The sequence below is a fragment of the Amblyraja radiata genome, chromosome 4, assembly GCF_010909765.2.
Source record: "Amblyraja radiata isolate CabotCenter1 chromosome 4, sAmbRad1.1.pri, whole genome shotgun sequence".
Classification (NCBI taxonomy): Eukaryota; Metazoa; Chordata; class Chondrichthyes; order Rajiformes; family Rajidae; genus Amblyraja; species Amblyraja radiata.
In genome coordinates this window covers 22,604,511-22,630,614 of record NC_045959.1, presented here as the reverse complement: position 1 = coordinate 22,630,614, position 26,104 = coordinate 22,604,511, and the positions used below count along the sequence as shown (strand labels likewise).

The 26,104-nt window shown below is 41.3% G+C and overlaps 1 protein-coding gene across 4 annotated transcripts in view; it reads right to left on the bottom strand.

The window, feature by feature from the left end:
- The window catches only part of LOC116971883 (myelin basic protein), a 118,484-nt gene that overhangs the window by 14,001 nt on the left and 78,379 nt on the right, over positions 1-26,104 (bottom strand). For all 4 annotated transcript variants that reach the window (XM_033019062.1, XM_033019064.1, XM_033019065.1 and 1 more), the window contains one exon: positions 18,967-19,421. In XM_033019062.1, coding sequence (XP_032874953.1) covers positions 18,967-19,421 — 455 coding nt within the window. The remainder of the gene's footprint in view (positions 1-18,966; positions 19,422-26,104) is intronic.

Here is a 26,104-nt window from a genome sequence, read left to right as displayed (position 1 = left end):
GCATAATGCTGTTATGAAATAACACTATTGTTCTGGGTTGAGGTAAGTATACAGTAAAAGTAATGGCATGGAAACACACATCAGATTAACATATATTCTCTGCCTCTCAAGGCTGGATACTACAGACATAAAATACATCCTTTGTGAATGTTAACACAACAGCTGCAAAGGACCAGACAAGGGAAAGCTCTCTGTGAGCTTAGCTCAAATTATCTAAAAATGTTGTCATGGCAATATTCTCTGTTGCTAGGCTTTTGATACTAAAATAAATCTGTATTTTGAGAGGTTTGTTTTTAACTCCATGGTCCTATATACGGATATCAAAGTAAATGTGGGATATCTGGACTGAACCCAGAGGTTGCTGGCACTAGGAAATGTTAGACTGATGGTTTGAGCGTGAAAGGAGGAGATGAATTGGAAATTTACTAAATGTTAGAACAGATAAAGAATTGAAATATTTTACTAGCAGTCATTCTGAAAAAATGAAGAGTGCAGTGGGAGGTGGTAGGTGTATGATAGATGGATGGTTGTGTAGTGGTTCAGTTACAAGACAATGGTCAAGGATTTGGACCATTGATCGAGAGATGTGAGTTCAAATCCCTGAGTGGCAGCTGGGAAATTTACATTCACATAATTAAATTAATCTGGATTATCTTTTAAGCAAAGGCTTGTGACAGTAATATTACTGCAGAATGTTGTAAAAACCCACCTGGCCCAATACTATGCCTGAGGTATGTAAATCCGTTATCTTTACCTGCACTGGACCCCTGACCTACCGATATGATTGCATTTTAACTGCATCTTCAGTTTAGTTTAGTTTTGTTTAATTTATTGTCACATGTACCGAGGTACAGTGAATATTGTTTCATGCATGCCAACCAGTCAGCAGAAAGAAATTACATCACATACAATCACTTTAGTCCAGGGACAATGAGGGATAGATCATGCATTCTATCGTCTCCAGTGATGTCTACATCCTGCCAATAAATGGAAAGACAAGGCTGTCCTGCCAGTTTCACACTCTGGTCTGAAATTTAATACTCAAATCACGAGTGTTCAAAAGGCTACAAACAAAAAATAAGTAAGTCACAACTTACTCTGACATTAGCCAGAGTTATTGTGTTAATGACCAGTAGCAGTCTAGGGAGCAAAGAACAGATTATTGAGAAACTTAACAGGCATCTGTGCAGGTAAAGGGATTAACAATGTTTTATGTCGAGACCGTGCATGCAGTGTAGGTAACACCACGACATCTTTATGCACGATGTGCCAAGTCATCATTTTCTCAGGCACTTGCTCAAAACACTCAGCATATCTAACTTCCATTTCTCATGCTAAACCAAAACATTAATTCCTACCTCCCTCCACAGTCGTTCCACACCTGAGCATTTCTGGCAGTCTCTCTTTTTATTATCGATGAGATATTACTACAGAAATTCAATGCAACATATTCGGAAGGGCATAATTCACATAATTACACGTTCTGGAGGAGGATGTTCTGAGGAGGAATGACACTCGGGTCAGGTTACACTGTAGATATTATGACATCAGAACTGTAGGTAATTTGTAATATATATATATATATATAGACTCTTTTCCTGTAGGCAGCCAAATGAAAGTATTTATGTCAACCATTACTTTCAGAAGTACTGCTCCTTCTTTCAAGAGTCAAGAGTATTATATTGTCAATGTCCCAGATAAAACAATGAAACTCTTACTTGCAGCAGCACAACAGAACATCTTTACCCCATCTTCAATAGTTCAGCATGTTTTCCTACATCTATATATTTTAATCTGCCCTCCCCCCAACCTCTCTTCCAGCTTTCTCCTCTCCTACTACAATCAGTCTGAAGAAGGGTGCCAACCCAAAACATTGCCTATTCATATTCTCCAGAGATGCTGCCTGATCCGCTGTGCTACTCCAGCATTTTAGTAACATTCTTTGTAAACAAGCATTTGCAGTTCTGTGTGTTCACATTGAAATATACCTAGCTCCTTCTTGAAGATATGTAATGATTTGGCCTCACCTGTTTAGTGTGGGAGAGATTTCCATAGGTTCACCACTCTTTGGGGAATGGGATTTTCCATCTCAGTCCTACATGGCATATCCCTGATTGTTTGACTCCAACCCCTGTTGCTGGACCCTCTGGTCATCAGGAACAACCAACCTTCTTGTATCTGGGCAGTCCAGTTTTGTTAGAAGACTGCTTGACCTTCATCAGATGTGTCTGCAGCAGCCTGAGCTTTGAACTACGCACTCTCCTCCCTAAATCCTTTCCCCCACCCCCACCCATTTCTGTTTTAAGACAACTCTTAAGATGTACCTTGTGACCACCAATTGGTTCCTCTGCATTGAAGCTCCTAGTCTGACTCACTGACACATTGTGTTTGCCTTCTGGTGCTTTGGAGCAACTTGTTGCTTTAAAGAACAGGTACTCAAGAAATGCAAACTGAATCAGGTATCCCAGACTCAAAGTACATTTCACTGAACCCAATCTCGACAGTGAGCCTTGAGATATGGGAAAGCCAGCAATGTTACATTGAGAATGCCAGCATTTATTGCGCACCCCAAAGTTCTTTCATAACCACGTGGGTTTTCACCAGGAGCTCCGGTTTCCTTCCACATTCCAAAGCCATATAGGTTTGCAGGTTAATTGGCTTCGGTAAAAAAAATTGTCCCTGGTGTGTAGGGTTGTGCTGGTGAATGGGGATCGCTGGTTGGCATGGACTCGATGGGCCAAAGGGTCATGCTGCATCTCAAATCCTGGCTAAACTAAACGTTTCAGTAAGAAAGAGGCCAACATAATTGGGACAAACAGGTTAAATTGACAATGTTTTTGGTGCTAGACAGTGCTAGTAAGACATTTGAGTTGTCTTCACACCCGTCAGAAATCAAAGGCAACTTTGGTCAAGGTTTCAGCGTCTGTAGTCTCTTGCGGTTTCAGCAAAATTACTGAAATAAACTGCAGATACATGCAACTGCCACACGGTGGCAGACATGCCATGGAATACATTTCCTTGCATTTCCCAGCTACTCCATATCTTGACAGCTACCTCTCAATGAAGGGATACATTGATGCTGCATTCACCGCTGACACCAGCGAACCAACACATCCTTTTGGTCTCCAAGGCAGAGAGCTCTTGCCTCAAACGTAGAGCCAAGTTCATGGTCCGGCAGCAGTGATCCCTGAGATATGGACTACGCAACAACAAAAGGCAACATCCTCAAAACACTTCAGAGGTACACTCAATGTGACCACATTTAGTCACCTCTAATGGACAGGACCTTAGCCCCCACACAAGAGTCCAGCACCATGAGACTCTGCACGAGGCCTTGTCAGGAGCAGGTCGATAGAGGAAATGATTGAAGGAAACTCTCAAGTCCTCCACAGTAAGGTGAGGCAAGCCTTTGCGACCTATGGCAACCTTTGGCCCATGTTGATTGATAGGGGTGAAGGTTTCAATCTTCTCCACCTTCCCTGGAGAAGGTTCCCTGAGAGCCTTGAGCCATTTCATTGGGAGCTGACAGATATTCTGCAAAATTGTCAGCAGAAGCTCCACAGCACCTCTCCCTCACTGCCCACTCCCACGCCCCTTAGTCTCCATCCCACCTACTCCACTTGCGACAGTGTGCGGGACTCACACTGGTCTCCAACCAGCTTGCAACCCAGAGAAAAAGGTGTAAAAACAGCTCACCGGCAACTCTGAGGTGCTGTCTGAGAATTCTTGTGACGAACTATAAAGGTGAACACAGGGTAAAATAATTGCTGTTCTTTTTACTCCTGCACCTGAAATCCTGGACATGTAACCATATAACAAACCATATACCAATTACAGCACGGAAACAGGCCATCTCGGCCCTACAAGTCCGTGCCGAACAACTTTTTTCCCTTAGTCCCACCTGCCTGCACTCATACCATAACCCTCCATTCCCTTCTCATCCATATGCCTATCCAATTTATTTTTAAATGATCAGATTCAGATTCAGATTCAATTTTAACGATACCAACGAACCTGCCGCCACCACTTCCACTGGAAGCTCATTCCACACCGCTACCACTCTCTGAGTAAAGAAGTTCCCCCTCATGTTACCCCTAAACTTCTGTCCCTTAATTCTGAAGTCATGTCCTCTTGTTTGAATCTTCCCTATTCTCAAAGGGAAAAGCTTGATCACATCAAATCTGTCTACCCCTCTCATCATTTTAAAGACCTCTATCAAGTCCCCCCCTTAACCTTCTGCGCTCCAAAGAATAAAGACCTAATTTGTTCATCCTTTCTCTGTAACTTAGTTGCTGAAACCCAGGCAACATTCTAGTAAATCTAGAACCAGAGACAAATGCAACAGCATGGCATAACAATAAGGCAACAACACTACAGAACTCTTCCCCACATTGCCCACTGCTTCCTGATATTCTGGCTAGCTATCAAAACCAACAGTGCATGTGGCGCTTGTACAGAATTAAATGTAGGCAAGGTTCTGTCCCCACAGAAACAAAAATAACTTGACTTGCATCATCTGTCTCTTTTCTTACAATTGGTACCAGACAAAAAACGGTGTGCTGAAAGTTTAACACATCTATCGATCAAAGAAAGAGACTCGCAGCGTTACTACAGAGAATGGAGCTGGTCTTCATAAATCAAAGACAAAGACAAGGCTTGGTAATGTAGCGGAGTGTAAAAAGGGCATCAGCTCTTGACTGGAGGACATACCAATTCAACTCCCGGCCACTAAATATCATAAAAGATGAATGGTGCAAATTGATAAACTTTCTGTGGATTTTCTTTGTGTTCTTCTCTTAAATGTTAACAAGCTTAAGATGTTACCACGAGTTTGTGGGATGATCTCAGAATAGAAATGGTTGCAGTAACTAAGCGGGTCTTGTTTTTTGAGTATTTTAGCATTCATGTTATGTTTCATATGCGCAGTCTTTTTGTAGAATCGACATGTAATTTATGTAATACTATAGTTCTGTGTCTGAGTCTGTGTTTCTGCGATGCCTCTGCAAGAAAGATTCTCATTGTATCTGAACTTCACCATACTTGTGCATATGACAATAAACTCAACTCGATTTGATAGTTGCATCATGACTACCTCTCTGTCGGACTACAGTGGTTTAAGAAGATGTCTCACCACACTCCCACTCACCCCCCCCCCCCCAAAAAAAAGGGCAGTAAAAGTCACCCCTCCCTCCTCCTGGAAGTAGAGTGTTCTGACAGATACAGAGGAACATGACAAGGCGATTTAGCCTCTCGCATTCAATGCACCATTCAAAGCAAATGCAGCTGGTTTACTTCCATAACACTACTGGGCATTTCAGTTATAATTTTAAGGGTATGCCGCCGTATTCTGAACACCACACTGGAGGAGAAACTGTTTATCCTTATCCATTCTATTGGATGCTCAATTAAACATTGCAGTTAATAGCCCCTTAATCTTTGAAACTCAGAGATTAAAACCTAGTGTGGTCGATGTCATCTTAATTTCCTGGGGAACGTCTTCTCATTTTGCACTGTACAATTGTTACTTTGCAAGATGACAATAAAGGTTGATTGATTGATTGATTGATTGATTGAACAAAAAAATCAAAGTTACAATCTTAATAAGCAGCCAGTGGATTTAATGTTCTTCTACAACACATGTTCCAATCCGTGTCTTTTCCATATGGGTCACTGCTATAAATTTCAAAAGAAGAACATGTTTTTGAAAGGAGAAGGAAATTAGGGATAATCTATTTCCGAGAACTGTGAACCTCTGTGGAAAGAGCCTTTCTGATTGATTCTGCTTTTTCTGAGAAAGGGCTTCACTCAGCATATGAGCCTGGCATCTCTCAAATGCAGCAGTCATTTATTTGTCTTCCTGAAGAGATGCTAAACTGAGGGCATGTCAAAATCAGATATCACTGAAACAGATTATTTGGCCCACCATACCCATGCCGACCATCAAATACCTTGAGTATAGTCAAGAATGTTTAATTGTCATATGAACTGTCAATTAAATGCTTACTTGCAGCAGCACCTCCCTGGCCACACTCTCATTTCACTACTACCATCAGGAAGAAGGTGTAAGAGTCTGAAAATGGCAACCACCATGGTCAAGAACAGCTTCTTCCCAACCACTATCAGGCTCTTAAACACTACGCAACACTAACTGCAACTCAGAATTATGGACTGTTGTTGGTCCAAGATTATTGGGGGTTTTTTGCACTTGTATTGAGGCTATTAAATTGATATTTTTATTTATTATCTATTCTATTGACATTTTTATAGCCTATTAAGCTTCTGGAAATAAGAATTTCATTGTTCCGTTGTCGGTACATATGACAATTAAACACACTTGAATCTACATTCATTTCCTGTACCAGTATTTAGATTTGTAGTCCTCCAAGTCTCAATTCTTCTTCAGCATTGTGAAAACCTTTGCCTCCACCAGTGCATCCCCTGGTGAACATTGAAAGATTCATTCTCAGATCCCTTTTATCTCTTTAATCCTAATGTCCTCTAGCTTTGGACATCTCAGTTGTGGGGAGAAGTTTCTGACTCTCTGCCCTATCCATGCACCTCACTGTGTTCTCCTCTATTAAGTCCCTCCTTAGCTTCAGTTACTGCAAGGAAAACAAACCCATCTTATCCAGTCTTTCCTCCCTCTCAGGACGGTCATCACAAAACCATTATTTTGAAGAAGGTGGAATGTTTTCTTTGAGATTTGGGTCATCAATAATCCCTCAACCAACTAGAAAAAAAAAGCTGTCAGTCTGGCCTCCTTTACACCACTGTTGTGAGAGCCATTTGTGCACAAAATGGCTGCCACTCTTCCAACATTGTGAAGCTACACTTGAAAAGTACTTTGAAGTCACAAGGAACTGCAGATGCTGGTTTACAACAACAAAATACACAGTACTGGAGTAACTCAGTGGGCCAGACAGCATCTCAGGAGAACATGGATAGGTGAGATGAGGAGAGAAGTGGTTTGAGTTGTGAAGCCAGAGGAAGGCCTTCATTATCTACAAATCACTGAGGAAAAACCTGAGTACAAGAGAGTCACTATAGAAATGCAATAAGTTTAAAACTGCCCTTCTCATGTGGCTATTACTGCTTTTAATATATCTTAACTCTCACTGTATGGGTCCATTAAAAGTGAAGCCTCTATTTTAAGGAGGATACAACATTTCTGATAGTTATTGGCATTAATCCATTATTTACTCAAAAAATGTAATAACAATGTCAAAGTAGCTAAGCTTGTCTTAATTCTGTTTCTCTTGTAAGGTTAAAGGAAATAAAGCAAAAGTTTTAAGAGACGACAAGAAGAGGCCGGTTTAGTTCTGCAGGGATCTGTATAAAGTGAATAGCTGTCTGTTTTAACAAGCCTTGTGCCAACATGTCCAAGACTTGCTTGAAGCACAGTTGTATCTGACTGCTGATTGCCACTGCTTGTCGGAAGAATGAGAACAATCCCCGTTTTGATCTACACCAGGCACTCCCTAACTATTTACGCTAATACACTGGCAGAATAAATCAAAAGCCTTTATACAAAGCACTAAACATAAATTGTGGGAGGAGAAGAGACCACATGATCACAAACTCCAACACCCACACAGACAGCACTGGAGGTCAGAATTGAACCTGGGATACTGGCACTGCGAGGCAATGTACTGTGCAAGGCAAATGCTAATGGCATTTGGTGCATTATAATTGAGGAGTTAAATCTTCTGATATAAGACTGAATTCCAACCTCTACCAAGCTTTGATAAACAAACATGTTAATAAACAGAAGTGTCCAGACCCAAAACATCATCTATCCATTCACTCCACAGATGCTGCCTGACTCACTGAGTTCCTCCAACATTTTGTGTTTTGCTCAAGATTCCAGCCTCTGCAGTTGCTTGTGTCTCACCTGTTTATAAACTAACAACTTAATCACAACCCTACCTTAGTACCAAACTATGATAGACTTTGCAATGATGTTGCACTATATACTTTGGCTTCCGCTAGCAGCATCTGGTTTACATAGAATAAGTGATCATTTATTGTATATTAATTTATTGTCTATTTGCATTTAATGTGCTTGTACAACTGCAGCGAGTAAGAATTATACTGTTTTGGACCCGATGCATATGACAAATAAACACTCTTAAACTCTCTCTGAAACTATTATTGCAGGGGAAGCAAATAATCCTCTTAACCATCGGACCAATTCCCTGGAGAACTGAGGCCGTGTGAAAAATTTGAACCTAAGGTCACAATCCTTCAATTTGGAATACTAGCCATGGCTGCTCACCACTGATGTTATGGATAATCTTTTACTGTGGTTTTCATTACACTAAATACTTAGCCCATTTTACAATCTAATTGAGCTAGAAAGCAAATCTGTGACATTTTCCTACAGTGCCTTTCAGATGAGTAACTACACTAAGACTGTGTCTTTTGTTGGGGGTGAACATGCAATGATCCCATCGTACGGTTTGAAAATAGTGCGAGACGGAGGATTAATACCAAAAGGAATGGGAGAGGTGGATTATCAATACCAATAATCCTCCTGAAATTTGAATCCCTATACCAGCTTTCAATAACTTATGTAATACAAATGCCATTTCCTTGTTAAAATGCCTAGAACCTATGTTTCCGGGCTCCCTCACAGCCACCCACATTTATTTAAGCAAATCTAAAACTAAATAGCCAGCAGAAGTCAGGTCTCCAAGGTGAGAGTACTGTTAATACAGGGTTAATACAGGGACGACAGATGGCACAATGGGCTAAGTGTTCGGCTGGCAACCGGAAGGTAGCTGGTTCGAATCCCGCTTGGAGTGCATACTGTCGTTGTGTCCTTGGGCAAGACACTTCACCCACCTTTGCCTGTGTGTGTGGATGTAATTATGTGAAGCACTTTGGGGTCAATGCAAGTTGACTAAAAATGTGCTATATAAAGAAAGAAATTTAATTTAATTTAATTTATCACAATGGTAATATTCCTGGGGTGTTTAGTCACACTGCCTCCTACCGCCCCACACGCTCACAATTTCTACCAGTTTTCAATATCTTACAAACGACATGCGTCAATCGTTAAACGAACATAAAGGTTAGAATGGAATTCTGTCTCATTCAGTAAGAATACGGTGGTAGAGTTGGTGCCTTACAGCGCCAGGGACCCAGGCTCGGCCCTAACAATGGTGCTGCCTGTACCGAGTCTGTACCTTCTCCTCGTCACCATGTGGGTTTCCCCCGGTTCCCTCCCACACTCCAGAGGTTAGTTGGCTTGTAAATTATCCCTAGTGTGTGTAGGATTGTGTTAATGTGCGGGGATCACTGGTCGGTCTGGAGCTGGTGGGTCGAAGAGCCTGTCTCCATGCTGTAGCACTAGAATTAAAAGCACAGAGGATCTTATTTCTATTCTCTACTTTCTATCCTGATTCCCTGAGTGCTCATAGTCCACTTATCTCAGTCTCCAAGACACTCACAACCCAACTCGTTCAGCCCTTGGGAGAGAATTTTGGTTAAAAGTTCCAAAGATTCACAACCAGCTGGGGAAATATTTTTTTTCCCCTCATCTCAGGTAGAAATGACTTACCTCTTATCTTGATGCTCTGTCCCCAGTTTTGGATCATCCAGCATCTCAGCATCAAACCTTTGTCCAGAATCTTGTTTGTCTCACTGGGAAATCTCAGTTCTTCCAAACTCCAATGCGCATTGACTAATCTCACTCAAAATGCACGACAGCATTCCTTTCAAACTTACACACGGCAAGATACACGTGCTTGATCCAAGAGCCTTCAGGATGCTTTCGGGGGAGGTTAAACGTAGCTCATTCACATCCATTCAATCTGTTATCCTTCCCCATCCCGCCCTACTAATGCAATTATGTCAAAATAAAATCAATGGTTCTTCCACTTTGATCATTAGGTTGTAATCTACTCAAGCAGAACATGGGGTGCTGTTCCTCCAGTTTGCATGTGGCTTCACTCTGACAATGGACCACTTTTATGCTTTGTTTAAGTTACAGAGCTTCCTTGTGTCTTGCTGTGTGTGAGACCACAACTCATCAACATCAGAAGATGCATATTGCAGAAGACAGGGACTTAACTCACATGTCCAGTGATGATGGTTACAGCGTTTTTGTACTTTCTCTTAACTCTTTGAGGAGTTGCCTGTAAATCATCTTTTACAACATTAAGTAGACAGCAAGCGATCTCAGCACAAATAATTTTATTCATTTCAAAGAATACATCCTAATTGAAAGATTCTCAGTGACAAATAAATGGACAATTCGCCAAGATGGACTTCTACTAACTAGTTTGTTATTGCCACGTGTACCGAGGTACAGTAAAAAGCTTTTAGTTGCATGCTATCCAGTCAGCGAAAAGACTTCTCATGTTTACAATCAAGCCATTCAAGTTATACAAATACAGGATAAAGGGTATAAGGTTTAGTGGAAAATGAAGTCCGATTAAAGATTGTCCAAAGGTCTCAAATTAGATAGTCGGGACTGCTCTCCTGCTGGTGGGAGGATGGTTCAGTTGCCTGATAACAGCTGGGAAGAAACTGTCCCTGAATCTGGAGGTATGCGTTTTCAAACTTCAATAGCACAGTTAGTGTAAGAAATGCTACTGTTTAAATATATATTTAAAAAAGTGGAGCGATTGTAATGTATGATAGCAGATCCACCTCTGGGACCAGTACGCTAAGGATCACCCAGCTTCAGTGCCATCTTAGTCTAAACTATCTAGACATGGCTGTTTTATACTCCTTCACATGATGGTGGATAGAACCTGCAAGATGAACATCTATGGCCTGGCTTTAACTGCAATTATACAGATTGGTTTATGGGTCCATTGTAAGTATGTAAGAGACAACCACATTATTGTGGAGGAAGGAACTGCAGATGCTGGTTTACACCGAAGGTAGACACAAAATGCTGGAGTAACTCAGCGGGACAGGCAGCAACTCTGCGGAGAATGAATAGGCGAAGTTTCTAGTTGAGACCCTTCTTCAGACATTATTAAAGACCATTCGTGAACCGTCCGTTTCTAAAACAAGTGAGTAGTTTCACTCATTCTCACGAAGACTTCATATTTTCTTGAATTGCAGATTTACTTAATGGCTTGAATTTAAATTTGTCTGCTACATTGCATACCTCTGGATTATCTGCTTCAATTGCTATGTCACCATGCCAATGAGGGATTACTGGGTTACAGGCCACTATCTATGAGCAGCTTTGATGAACTGAATTGGCACGGATAGTAGGATTGACCTAAAGAGAGCCAATAGGTCATCTAGCTCTTCTTTCTTTCTTTCTCTGCTCCCTACAATCAGTCTGAAGAAGGGTCTCGACTCAAAACCTCTGGAGAAAAAGGATGGGTGCGTTTTGGATTGGGACCCTTCTTAAGAAGAAGGGCCTTGAATAACTCAGTTACTGAGTTACTCCTGCACTTTGTGTCTATCTTTGATATAAATCAGCATCTGCAGTTCTTTGTTTTTATCTCTTCCTCCCTGTTGATTATGGTTCTTAAACTAGCCAAAGGTTTATTGCCAAAGCATCCCATATATACCACTGGTACACAAAAAAGCTGGAGAAACTCAGCGGGTGCAGCAGCATCTATGGAGCGAAGGAAATAGGCAACGTTTCGGGCCGAAACCCTTCTTCAGACCATATATACCACTATTTGTCTTTACACTGAGAAAAATAAATCAGTTAGAAAACATTTTCACCCAATTTTGGAATGTTCTGCTGTTCTTCACACATACTGCATTATATTTTGGAAATGTATTCACTGTGGGAATGTAGAAAATATAGCAGCCTATTTGCACAGAGTGAATTCTGAATAAACCAATAACTTTGTTTCAGTACTTCTGGCTCAGCGATAATCGTTGATGAGCATAAATCTTCAAACAGTGCGATTACTCACCTGAGGGACTATTGTCCAAATACAGCACATGTGACAATGCAGTCTCTGCACCCGGATGACTTCACCAAGCATCCGGAGTAGGGCTTGAACCCACAACATTCAGGAACAACATCAGGCATTGATAAAGGGACAAGATTGAGCCAAATTTAAGTCCTGGGATTTGCAGTGCAGTGTAGGTAATGGTGAGCAGTTCTACAATCTTTTTTTCCCCACAAAGAGATAATAATAATAATAATGATAATAATAAGAGATAATCTAATTCAAACAAAATTATTGATGACTTATAAGTCCTGAGACTCTGAAGTTCCAAATGGGCCTAGGGAAAAGTGCCACGGTAAAACGGTAAAAATAAATCTAGTCTACCTTGTCGCAGAAGTGTGAATGCGTTCTTTATAGTGGACAATCTGACATCAAAAATCAGATATGACACGTACAGTCGTGGAATATATACGTCAAACATGCACACACAAGCGCCAATGCACATGTGGTCACACTTAAGCACATGTACACGCACGCACACACTAAGTAGTGGTTAAGTCTAAGTTAGACTTTAATGTATCCAATTAACTGCAGTTTACATTTTATTTTTTAGAAAAGGGTCTGAAGCCACATTGACAATGTGACAGATCCAGTTTCATCACATTGATAACCAGCAGGGTACAGTTATATAGTTATAGTTCTGGAGTGTGCTGTTAATTTTCAACTGAGGAAGAAAATGATGTAAAAAAGATATCTTTGAAACAATACATATTGAAAATATTTCAGAAATTACCATTCATTTTATTTTATTGACTGCACACAAGCAAATGCCAAACATATGATCAATGTACACAGCATTCCATAGATTCAGATAATTTGATGTGAGAATTTCTTACTGAATTTTTCATCAGCAAGATTGAACAATGTCCACTCTTCCCACCTCACCTCCTGAGGAAAATTCTCAACTGACCTGAGATCTGGCTGCTGGCTATCTTTCAGCAACCAGTTACAGAAGACCAAGACACAAGCTTATAACACAGAGGTCTGGTCATCTGTTTTCATGGCCACAGTGGTTATAACAAGAAATCCAAAAAATGAGAATTGAAAAATAACAATTTTATACTCCTAAACGATGGCACGTGGTGTAATAATCAATCCAGGTTTATGCCCAAATCATCATGGTTAGGTGGAGTCAAGGAAAGGGCATTCAAGTCGTGGCCCTGTTTCCACCAATCTTTCCACCACTACGCACAAGACAGACACCATTGTATGCAGATGCCGAGAAGTATATTCAGCTCAGCCTGAACAACTTCTAATCCTGTGTGTGGATCCGATAAGAAGAAGATCATGGTTAGGTCACTAATTCTATCAGCATTCTCCCTCCCAATTTTTTTATGAGCAGTTCTTGCTTGGATATACAGCAGTTTGGACTCTGTACTCCGTCACACTGTTTGAATGAATGTGTCTGATCTCCCTATGCGAGGATATAAATCTTTAAATACTATTCATCTCCTGAAATTCATCAGATCATGAGGGCAAGCTTATCTACTGAGCATCTATACAAAATAAAGATTGATCACATTTACAGAGAGTCATGCATTAAATGACACTCGTGGAGAGATTATCTGATTAATTTTTGACATTCATCTTTAAAGGGAAAAGAATACTTCAGAATGCTTATGTGCATTGGGCTCTCTGTACAGTTTAAGTTTCAAAGATCAGAAAGGCAACCAACTTGTCATTTGATTGAGATCCATGTTTATGTTCTGTTCATTCTGAATGGTCATGCCCATATTATGGATATTGTTGGTCTCTGCTTTATTTCGGGTTGGAATTAATATTTATCTGCATCTGCACAGCCCCTCTCCTAGAATCGTATCTTCAAACCCCAACTCAGCCAGTTCCTCTTCTCTTCCCTCTCAATAATAAAAGTCAATACTGCCCATTGAGAACCTGGTCGACAATCATGCAAGACCTTGTGTCCATGATTCTTGATCTAACCCAGCACGGGATGTAGCTGAAAGTTCACAAACTGAATGATGGACAAGCCAGGATTGGTAGCCGTGGCTGTTCTATGGGTAGTGTTATTGTTAAGGATGGGAGAATGGAGTAGAGTAATGAAGGGGACCACGTTCAGTGGAGAACAAGAGTTCAGTTATTGGCTTCCATTTGAATAGAGTTGCGGCCAAATAACTTGCATTTATATATCACCTTTCACAACCCATGGGCATTCAACATGATTTATACACAATGTAGTAAAGCTATGTTTCATTTAAAATTCACCTTCACAGCATTACTTTTGCAATGGAATAAAGAGACTAAAATTATGCAGGGGCGAGAAAACAGGGTCAGATTAGTGAGAAGGCTACAATGAATGACAACGGAGAAGAGGGAGGATTGGGGGGGGGGGGGGGTGTGGGAGGGTAGGTGTTAGCAAGCATTCTCTGGCACATTGGGAGTCTTTTATCGGGTAGGGTGGAGTGACAAGGCACCGAGCCAAGGGGTTTGAGGGCACCAATTCTGAATTAAGCAGTTAGGCTGTTTTGATGCCCAAATAAAACTAGGAGCACCCAATGTTAATGATTTAATGAAGTGCGGACACCAGGCAGGTGATACCGCTGCCGCACCTCTCGTGTCACCGCAAACTCACACCCACAGCAGAAGGCACGGAACAGCATCATTACTACACCCAATCTATAATACTCCAGGAGATGAGCAGCAGCCATTTAATCAGCATGATATAACCATATAACAATTACAGCACGGAAACAGGCCATCCCGGCCCTTCTAGTCCGTGCCAAACACTTACTCTCACCTAGTCCCATCTACCTGCACTCAGACCATAACCCTCCATTCCTTTCCCGTCCATATACCTATCCAATTTATTTTTATATGATAAAATCGAACCTGCCTCCACCACTTCCACTGGAAGCTCATTCCACACAGCTACCACTCGTTGAGTAAAGAAGTTCCCCCTCATGTTACCCCTAAACTTTTGTCCCTTAATTCTCAAGTCATGTCCTCTTGTTTGAATCTTCCCTACTCTCAATGGGAAAAGCTTATCCACGTCAACTCTGTCTATCCCTCTCATCATTTTAAAGACCTCTATCAAGTCCCCCCTTAACCTTCTGCGCTCCAACGATTAAAGACCTTGTATAAAATTATCCTGATCATTTTATACAAATGTACCTTTTCCATATTTCTCTACGACAAAGGAGATCGAATCCTCACACCTCTAAAGCATTCCTATCCTGCCACTACTTTTTCCTGTATCCTATTCTTCCCATTACCATCTATTCTCCCCAGATTCTACACCACACTTACACACTAGAGGCAATTTACAGCAACCAATTAACTGACTGACCCGCAAGTATTTGGGACGTGGGAGGAAAACGGAGCATCCAGTGGAAACATACGCAGCCAGAGGGAGAAACGTGCAAACCTCACACAGACAACACCTGCAGCAAGAGTTGAATAGCTCAGTGAGACCGCAGTTGTTAGTTGTGCCGCTGTGCCACCCTAGAGGAGAGCTGGTTTAAAAGGATTAAATATAATACGAGTTAAACCTAATGCACAGCACACAGAGGACTTTTGAACTCGGCCAAACGACTTGAGCAACATGCAGTAGCTAAAGACATATTGTGCCTGGTTCATGGTCAGCAGTTCCAGTCACTGTTGTTGAAACACTGCAGTGACAATACTCCACAAAACCAACACTGCCAGCTGCACTGGCCAAACTGGCACTTCTCGCTGGCAAAAATGGATGCAAATTTATTGATGGCATGTTTGAACATTTTGTGTGTGCGTGTGAGAAAGAGAAAAATTCGAGGGTCATCCTTCGGAGGCTGTGAATGTCAAAATTCCAGCAGCCACTTTTGTTCCACCAAAGAATCTACTCTGCTGCAAATCAGGCTTAATGTCACCATACATCTAGCACAAAGAGCGAGTGTGTAATGGCAGCTGTGTTCATCCCTGTGGGTTGGGTTCATGGCTTGGCCAAACCTTTAGAACTAATGCAAATGAACAAGAGTGGGTTGGAGAGAGAGCGGGTAGGGTGCTCGTGGAGCAAATACAACTTTAGATGGTGCCTCAATGCATGAAGAAGCTCTGATTGGGTATGATGATAGGATCGAGCTCATAAGACAAGGCATGACAGGCAATGACTCATCCCCTGGTCCACTCCCACCGACACCAAGTCCATATCAGCCTGTGGCATGGGACCAGTTTCTTTCCCCATTCACCATTGTCCCTTTTGTTATTTCCAAACTCCTGCCTCCCACCCTATCACGGATCTTTCATTTCATTCTCTCTACTTGTTCCCCACATTGCCAGCACCCCAGTACCTCACAGTTCTGATATAAAATAAAATCGACCTGAAATCTACCCTGTTTTTCTATCCACAGATGCTGCCTAACATCTGAACATTCTATGTTTAAATTCTTTGTACTAAATATGGGGCCAAGGTAAGGCTCCTGGTTAATGGTAGGTCCAAGGAGTCCTTTACGTTCAGTTTTCATGGCTTCCACACATCAGCTCCTGAGGAATTACCCCGAGAGCACCACATAATATAATTAATATGCCTTCCATGAATAAACCACAAAACAGCTCTAGTCTGATAATATCCTGGGATCAACCTGTTCTTGCAATCAGCAGCCAAGAGGTGGAGAGGGCCTTCTTTTCTAGTTATGATTAAAATTCAAACAGTAGCAGGAAGATGATCGTTTTGGCATCATTATTGGCAATGCATTTATGGGAGTATCTCACTGCAATGGGTTATTTAGAATATCAATAACTCTTTATCCACCCTATGCTGTGTCACAAACACAGTGTGCAATGCACCATACTGCTAACATAACAATTCCTTACCGTAAAGTGTTCAGATCATCTTTCAAAAGGACTAACATAGGAACGTTCAGAAACAGGAGCTGATTAACTTCTCCCACCTCTGATTAGACCTGGGCCTCTACTATAATTATACAATTTCTGATAGAAACATAGAAAATAGGTGCAGGAGTAGGCCATTCGGCCCTTCGAGCCAGCACCGCCATTCAATATGATCATGGCTGATCATCCAACTCAGTATCCTGTACCTGCCTTCTCCCCACACCCCCTGATCCCTTTAGCCACAAGGGCCACATCTAACTCCCTCTTAAATATAGCCAAATGAACTGGCCTCAACTACCTTCTGTGGCAGAGAGTTCCAGAGATTCACCACTCTCTGTGTGAAAAATGTTTTCCTCATCTCGGTCCTAAAAGATTTCCCCCTTATCCTTAAACTGTGACCCCTTGTTCTGGACTTCCCCAACATCGGGAACAATCTTCCTGCATCTAGCCTGTCCAACCCCTTAAGAATTTAGTAAGTTTCTATAAGATCCCCCCTCAATTTCTGATCCAACTTCTATATCTCTTAATTCTGTGGTTCCGCCAAACCCCATGGCTCAATAACTGAGGATCCGCAGCGCTGAGAGGTATGTGGGTTACAAACACCTATAATCCCTCTCAGCAATAACATTTCTCACCTTAGAGCTTCTCAAAGAAATAGAGTGCAATTGAAAAAGTCCTTAACTTTGTACTTGTGCTTAATGTGCAGCTTAAAAATAAATCTACAAATGGATCCAGTTACAAATTTCATGAAAAGGTCAATGTTACATGCAATACTTAAAAAAAAAAACGGACTAGTCATGTGAAATATAGTACAGAGATGGGGAAAGAAAATTCATATCTTCATTACCAGAAATAATTTCAGTCAGATTCAAAAATCATCTCTATACCAACTAATTTTGATTTTGCAACATATAGTAACATTAACAATCTTCTTATTCAAATCTAATACTTAAATTTACAAAGTTCCAAAGCACTTTTGTTTTAAGTCCAGTGTAGGATATTCTTTTGAAGAGTCCACATATAGTCCAGAAAGTTATAAAATAGCTATTATTGGCAATAGTGATGGTCGCAAACTGTTACCACAAACCCATGCGTGAAATATGCAGGGTACTCATTTACTTTGTACTCAGTCTCCACTTGGATGCTACTCTTTGAAACAAGATTCCTTTGGGAAAAGAAGTTGGCAATCCTGACTTACATAGAGCACACAAAGCTACAAGAGATGATCTGGTCAGTGGTGAAAATAGAACTTTGGCAGCTGGTCATTGGTTTCAGTTCTGCATTATTAATCATAAATAGCAACAAAGAAAAATTGTGGATAAAATAATATAACAAATCACCTGAAGTAAAAAGTACCCAGTTTTTAACAGTAATTAAGCATTGTTTTAAAATGGGCAATTACATAAAAGCAACACAATTAAATTTGTTTATCAATTAATTTGAATAGCATCTGCAGCGAGGTCAAAAACTAAAAAGAAACATCACTTTTTCTCAGTGATTGATTTTTTATTACTAAACTGATCATAACAACGTCTCAAGGACATGATTTCTTGTCGGAAATCTATCAGTATCTCTCCAAAGTCAAGAACTTTACGACATTGCCTTTGGCGAGTGTAACTATCTTAACCTACATGGGAATCACGTATCGTCCAGCTGATTCCTCAGGAGATTCATGTCCAAACATTCAAAATTAAAAGGCATCGATCCTATCTAAAGGAGGATGCTGCTAACCTACTGAATGTTTCCAATTTTATCAAACATCCAGATACCCCATGGCCCTTCTCAATTGAAATCATTCTATCCTCAATGACAAAGCATCAAGGATTTGTAAAATTCTTGGTATCGTATTTTACACATTAGTTGCCCAGAAACCACAAGACCCTCAAAAGATTTAGTCTTTGTTCCCTTTGGAGTATGCCACTGTTCTGCAATACATTCCTGTTCACCAGAAACCATTTTATTATCTACACATCAAACATGCATGCCTTTCGCAACAAACGTAATGTTACTGACTCTTTCAATATTCCAAGCAAGCCACTTAAAGAAACCAATGGAAAAACAGAAATTAATTATTAATAAAAAGCTCCCACATAGAATTTGGAATGGGCGGATGGCTATTTCAATTCTTGTTGACACAGGGACAGTTTGTGGAACCCTCTTCCGAGGGTTTTAAGCAGCTGCTTAGTCCTTATCCCTCCGAGCTCACCTTTCCTTTTTCGGGTACTTTCCTGGATCCTTCTTGTCCAAAAAATTTTCCCAGCTGGTCAAGTAGACCAGAGTCTCTTTGCCTTGAATGGGCTCCTGCATGCCTAGTGTGGTCTGAGGTGCTTGCCGACGCCATCTGTTTTGCTCCTTGTCCCTTCTTGTCTGAACTACTTAACGTTTGTGAGCTCTGTTTCTGCACTTCCATCAAATGCGGGTCTGCCACAGGAACTGAGCTATCCTCATGGATGGCCTGGAGTTCTTCAGATACTGATGGGCGGTCTTTGAAGGTGTTGTCTTCACGTCCTGGCGCGTCACGAGAAAAGAGGCGGACCAAATGAGGGCGGACAGCTGGCTCAGCTGTGTTGGCATCTTTTGGGTCCACTGCACTCTTGGAGCCTGTCGCCACCACCTTCTCGTGTGAGGAGGATTCATTGTTCGAAGTAACATCTGTCTCTGCTGCAAACAACAAGTACAAGCAATGAATGTGGGCCTCTCAAATGACATCCAAGAACAATGCTGCATTTCACAAAGGCAGCCTTAGTCATTTCACCACCAACTCCATAGCATTACAGCAAACCTAATTTCAGGTCTTAATGCAAAGTTCAAATATTACCTTCTATTAATTCTAAATTAAATTAAAAAATAAACTCATGTGAAATATTTTCACCATTATTTGATAGGGTTATCATGCAAACTGAAACAGCAGCATAGTAGGCACAATATTCAAGGCTCAACACAGTAACAAAACATCAAGCCATCAGCATACTAAATATGGATCAACAGTTGCGCCTTGTTTGACTGAATGCGCTTATTGATTCTAAACAAAGCGGGGGTTTTGGTGGCAGAACATGGTTAACGTTCTTTGTCAGTGGTCAAGCAGGATTCTATAGAGCAGTTAGAGGTTTAAAATAAAAATGAGATCACTTTATTGAATGAGAAAGTATGACAATAATTAATTTTTCCTCATTACTACCAGGTTTTATACACTAACATTCGCATATCAATTGTAAATCCATTCAGTCAACCATTCTGCCTCAACCGCTTCATCATTCCACTGGGGTTGATAGCTAACACAGGACTTAGTAAGGCACCAGGTACTTAAATCAGAGGATCGTTTTCAGAAGATGATTAAACCCAGATTTCTTTTAAACGATATATGCTATAGTATATAGTATTTCAAATAGCTTTAGATTTTTAAAGTCACCTGCAATTGGATTATATATTTATGTCACCAAATTAAAAAAACCAGTATGGCACAAAATAGGAAATAGTGGGTCCATGGGTAAGTGCTGGCTAGCTGTTGTACCTGATGCTTCCCCACTCTTACGCAATGCAATGCAGAAATCTGGAATACACTGGACTCCATACTCAGTCAGGAGAGGTTGCAGGCTGTTCCTGACCAACAAGCTGGAGGCACTTTGTATCCAGCTACTCAGCTGGCCACTGGTCTGCTCAATTGAAATACGTCAGAGTCATAGTCATACAGCATGGAAACAGGCCCTTTGGCCTAACTTGCCCAGGCCAATCAAGATGCCCCATTGATGCTAGTCCCACCTGCCTGAATTTGGCCCATATTCCTCCAAACCTTTCCCATCCATGTACCTGTCCAAATGTCTTTTAAATTATGTTATAATACCTGCCTCAACTATCACCTCTGATAGCTCATCCTATATGTCCACCATCCTCTGTCCTTAAGTTTCTATTAAATCTTTCCCCTCTTACTTTAAACTTATATCCTCTGGTTCTTGATTACCCTACTCTTGGTAAAAGACTCTATGATTTACCTTATCTATTCCCCTCATATTTTTAAACTCCTCTATAAAGATCATACCTGGAAAAGTGGCTTGACTTTTTAATTGATATGTGAAACTCATCATATTCATAATAAATTGTAGTCAGAGGTGGACAGCACAGAAACGGACCATTTGACCCATCACTTCTGTGACAATCTTTTTGACAATCTACGCTAATCCCATTTGCTCAACATAGGAATCTATGCCTTGCCTATTTAGTTTACCTTAGTTAAGTTTAGAAATACAGAATGGAAATAGGCCTATTGGCCAACTAAGTCCACATTGACCATTAATCACCCGTTCACACTTTATCCCACTTTCACATCCCATATCCCAACAGATTTTTACAATTTTCCAGAGGCCAATTAACCAACAAACCTGCACACCTTTGGGATGCGAGAGGAATCCCATGCACTTGCATGGAGAATGTGCAAACACCTCAAAGAAACAATCGAGGTCAGGATCGAACCCAGGTCACTGGCGCCGAGAGGCAGAAGCTCTACCACTGTGTTGCCTGATACATTTGTTTCAACTGTCTTTCAATGTCTGTGATCAACAGAGGCAGTGAGAAGTAACAGAGAAGGCAGATGACAGCACAGAATGAATGACGGCCATGACCATGGATGGGCTGGTGCCTCAGGTTCACCCACCTGAGCCTAGTCACTGTTCCTGTGCTTTGTAGGATGAACAATGTTATCTGGAACCATGCAGCTGCATTAGAACATTCACAGAACGGTCGTGTAGGAGGAGGTCACTGCGGCTACGCTTGGCCAGACCGACCCTGCAATGCAGGCAGGACAATGGGCCTTCATCGTCAGGTCAAGAACCCTGCACTTACAACAACTGACACTTGAAAGTGGCGACACATCTGGTGATGCTGTACACTGTCTCTGTATACTACTGCTATACACTTGTACTGTATCTGAGATGCTTATCTAAGATGTATGCAAGTGCACATGTATATTATTATTATTATTATACTTATTATGATCTGTAAACATAAATTAATTTGACTGTACTTGCACCTGTGATAATGAAGTACCATTGAACCATATATTTTTTTAAATTCCAGATTATTAACTGAATTTAAGTTCTGTAGCAAACCCTGGCAGGAATTGAACTCAGATCTCCACCAATCCTGGCCTTTGAGCTTCTAGTCCAGTAACATAACTATTCTGCATACTAAAAGATCAATATTGACCTCCTCCACCCCAGAGTGAATTCAAACTGCTTTCTGTAAACATTGATAAGCAATGCTGTTGGAGGGGGGCTGAATGGTCAAGTCCAGAGATTCCTCATGTTGGCATTAGGCACTTATGGTGTTATTCGATACCATACATAAAGTTAAAAATAAGCCCTGTTCACAAGTGTTCAGTTTAATTAACTTTACAAGCACTAAGATTTCAAACAAAATCTATGTACGTTATAGTGCTCGAAAATCACTGCATGCCTATGATATATTATGTCATGTGTAGGAAAGAATATATTCATAATCTAATGCCCATGATATATATCATATTGATTTTTGTAGTGTCAGCACATATATTAACCAATAAAAAGTGTCAGTGGGGAATTGCACCTGAAAAGGTTAAACCATGGAAGAACGATGCTAAAAGCTACAAATTAATTCAGCTCATATTTGTCATAATTCAAATACTCCCATCAATCACTCTAAAAATGTAAAATAACGTATTGAATTTCAGCATTGACCTTGATGAAAAGGATGGCGGTACACCAGCTTCAAACAAGCGGCCGCAACGACCGAAAAGGAATGTTGCGATGAGGTAAACATTTTTCTCTGAGGCTCTGAAACTTTCTAAAGAACCATAAAAGCAGGGTCTTTGAATATTGTTATGACAGAGGATTCTTCAGAGGATGAAAGGTTGACTTGTTGGCATTTTTGCCGATCTACCCCAATCCTATTTGATGCAGTAAGTCTGTATCCCTCTGTGCCTTGTCTATTTAAGAGCCTGTCTGAATGTTATGTAAACGCATTAATTGTATTCAGTAATTGTAACCGATTCCATCATCTCCTCTGGCACTGTGTTCCAGATATCATTCATTTTGTGTATGCAGAAACTTACACCTAAAATCCCCTTTAAATCTCACGTCCTACCTTTAAATGTTACCGTCTTGTTTTTGATGCCCTTGGAAGGAATTTCAAGATTTACAGACAGCAATAATGAGAGGCTGGTGACATTTTTCCATGTCAAGATGGCATGTGACTTGGAGGGGAACTGTTGCTGTTGGTGGTGCTGTTCCCATGCACCTGATGACGTGGTCCTTCTTGGTGGGTGGAGGTGACAGAATTGAGAGTCTGCAGGTGATCAGGAAACATAGAAAATGGGTGCAGGAGTAGGCCATTCGGCCCTTCGAGCCAGCACCGCCATTCAATATGACCATGGCTGATCATCCAAAATCAGTACCCCATTCTGACTTTCTCCCCATATCCCCTGATTTTGTTAGCCATAAGAGCTATATCTAACTCTCTCTTGAAAACATTGTGAACTGGCCTCCACTGCCTTTTGTGGCAGAGAATTCCACAGATTCACAACTCTGTGTGAAAAGATTTTCCTCAACTCAGCCCAAAATGACCTGCACCTTATTCTTAAACAGCGACCCCTGGTTCTGGACTCCCCCAACATCGGGAACATTTTTCTTGGATTTACCTGTCCAATCCTTTAAGAATGTTATATGTTTCTATAAGATCCATATACCACATCCATAGATCCATAAACCCCAGTCAATGCAGAGATATCATTGCTCAATTCACTCTTGCTGAAAATGTGTTGAATGGGTCAACTGTCTGTAGAGTAGCTTCATTCAATGGCAAGTGTTCCAACATCATAAAAGGGTACACTAATGCTACCTCATGAGAGGGACATTGGATGGAATCAAGGCCTTTCCACACGTTGCTTGTAATACATGTGCCATCAATTAAATCAGTTTGGTGTTAAATTAACAAACTGAAATAGAAAGCCAACTTTAATTGGATTGACTCAATCCAACTCTTGTATTTCACCCCATGTAGACAATGACAATACAACAATTCCCACCCTCTTGTCACATTCAATATATTACAATGCAAGTCAGATGGAAACTACTAAAAAGTTAAAAAAATTCACCAAAAACAGAAAATGCAGGAAACACTGACCAGGTCAGGCCGCATCTGTGGGAAGAGAAACAGAATCAACATTTCAGATCAGTGACCCTTCATCAGGATGAGAAGGAGACATAAGAAACGTATTAAGCTGCTGGGAGGGTGTGTCGGCCTGCTCTGTAACATCTTAGCAACATTGGCTGCAGGATAAATCTTGGCGAGGAAACGTAGCACGATTTGGAAAGTGGTGAAATCATAGGACAAAGTCAGCATGGATTTATGAAAGGTAAATCATGTCTGACGAATCTTATAGAATTTTTCGAGGATGTAACTAGTAGAGTGGATAAGGGAGAACCAGTGGATGTGTTATATCTGGACTTTCAGAAGGCTTTCGACAAGGTTCCACATAAGAGATTAGTGTACAAACTTAAAGCACATGGTATTGGGGATTCAGTATTGATGTGGATAGAGAACTGGCTGGCAGACAGGAAGCAAAGAGTAGGAGTAAACGGGTCCTTTTCTCAATGGCAGGCAGTGACTAGTGGGATACTGCAAGGCTCAGTGCTGGGACTCCAGCTATTTACAATATATATTAATGATTTGGACGAGGGAATTGAATGCAACATCTCCAAGTTTGCGGATGACACGAAGCTGGGGGGCAGTGTTAGCTGTGAGGAGGATGCTAGGAGGCTGCAAGGTGACTTGGATAGGTTGGGTGAGTGGGCAAATGCATGGCAGATGCAGTATAATGTGGATAAATGTGAGGTTATCCACTTTGGTGGCAAGAACAGGAAAGTAGACTATTATCTGAATGGTGGCCAATTAGGAAAAGGGGAGATGCAACGAGACCTGGGTGTCATGGTACACCAGTCATTGAAAGTAGGCGTGCAGGTGCAGCAGGCAGTGAAGAAAGCGAATGGTATGTTCGCATTCATTGCAAAGGATTTGAGTACAGGAGCAGGGAGGTTCTACTGCAGTTGTACAGGGCCTTGGTGAGACCACACCTGGAGTATTGCGTACAGTTTTGGTCTCCTAATCCGAGGAAAGACATTCTTGCAATAGAGAGAGTACAGAGAAGGTTCACCAGACTGATTCCTGGGATGGCAGGACTTTCATATGAAGAAAGACTGGATAGACTCGGCTTGTATTCGCTAGAAATTAGAAGATTGAGGGGTGATCTTATAGAAACTTACAAAATTCTTAAGTGGTTGGACGGGCTAGATGCAGGAAGATTGTTCCCGATGTCGGGGAAGTCCAGAACAAGGGGTCACAGTTTAAGGATATGGGGAAGTCTTTTAGGACCGAGATGAGAAAATAAATTTTCACACAGAGAGTGGTGAATCTGTGGAATTCTCTGCCACAGAAGGTAGTTGAGGTCAGTTCATTGGCTATATTTAGGAGCTAGATGTGGCCCTTGTGGCTAAAGGGATCAGGGGGTATGGAGAGAAGGCAGGTACAGGATACTGAGTTGCATGATCAGCCATGATCATATTAAATGGCGGTGCAGGCTCGAAGGGCCGAATGGCCTACTCCTGCACCTATTTTCTATGTTTCTATTCCCCGTCTCTGAAACTGTGTCATGGGATCTTTTATTCTTACCCTAGTGATCAAACCATCTGAAAAATGACACCTCTAGCAATTCTGCACTCCTTGGCTTGACACGATATTTCAGATTATGCCAACACATTGAAGCGACAGCCAAGAAAGTACACCGACACCTCTACTTCCTCAGGAGACCGAACAAATCCGGCATGTTTCCAATGACTCTTCCAAACCTCTACAAATGCACTGTAGAATTCCTACTGCTGGGTTGATCACAAGCTTGGGGTGGGAACAGCTCTTCTCAAGACCACAAGAAATTAAAGAGAGTTGTGAATGTAGCCCAGTTTATTACAAGTACCAGACTCTCTGCCATTAACTCCATCTACACTTTGAGGAAGTAAATAGCAGGATAGACAAAGGAGAGTCAGTGGATGTCATTTACCTAGATTTTCAGAAGGCCTTTGATAAGGTGTCGCATGTGAGGCTACTAAAGAAGATGGAAGCCCATGGTATCAGAGGGAAGATACTAACATGGGTAGGAGCTTGGCTGGATGGCAGATGGTAAAGAGTGACAATGAAGGTGGCTTTTTCTGGTTGTCTGTCGGTGACTAATGGTGTTCCGCAGGGGTCGCTGCTGGGGCCGCTACTCTTCACGTTGTATATCAACGATTTGGATGAGGGGATTGAAGGTTCTGTGGCCACGT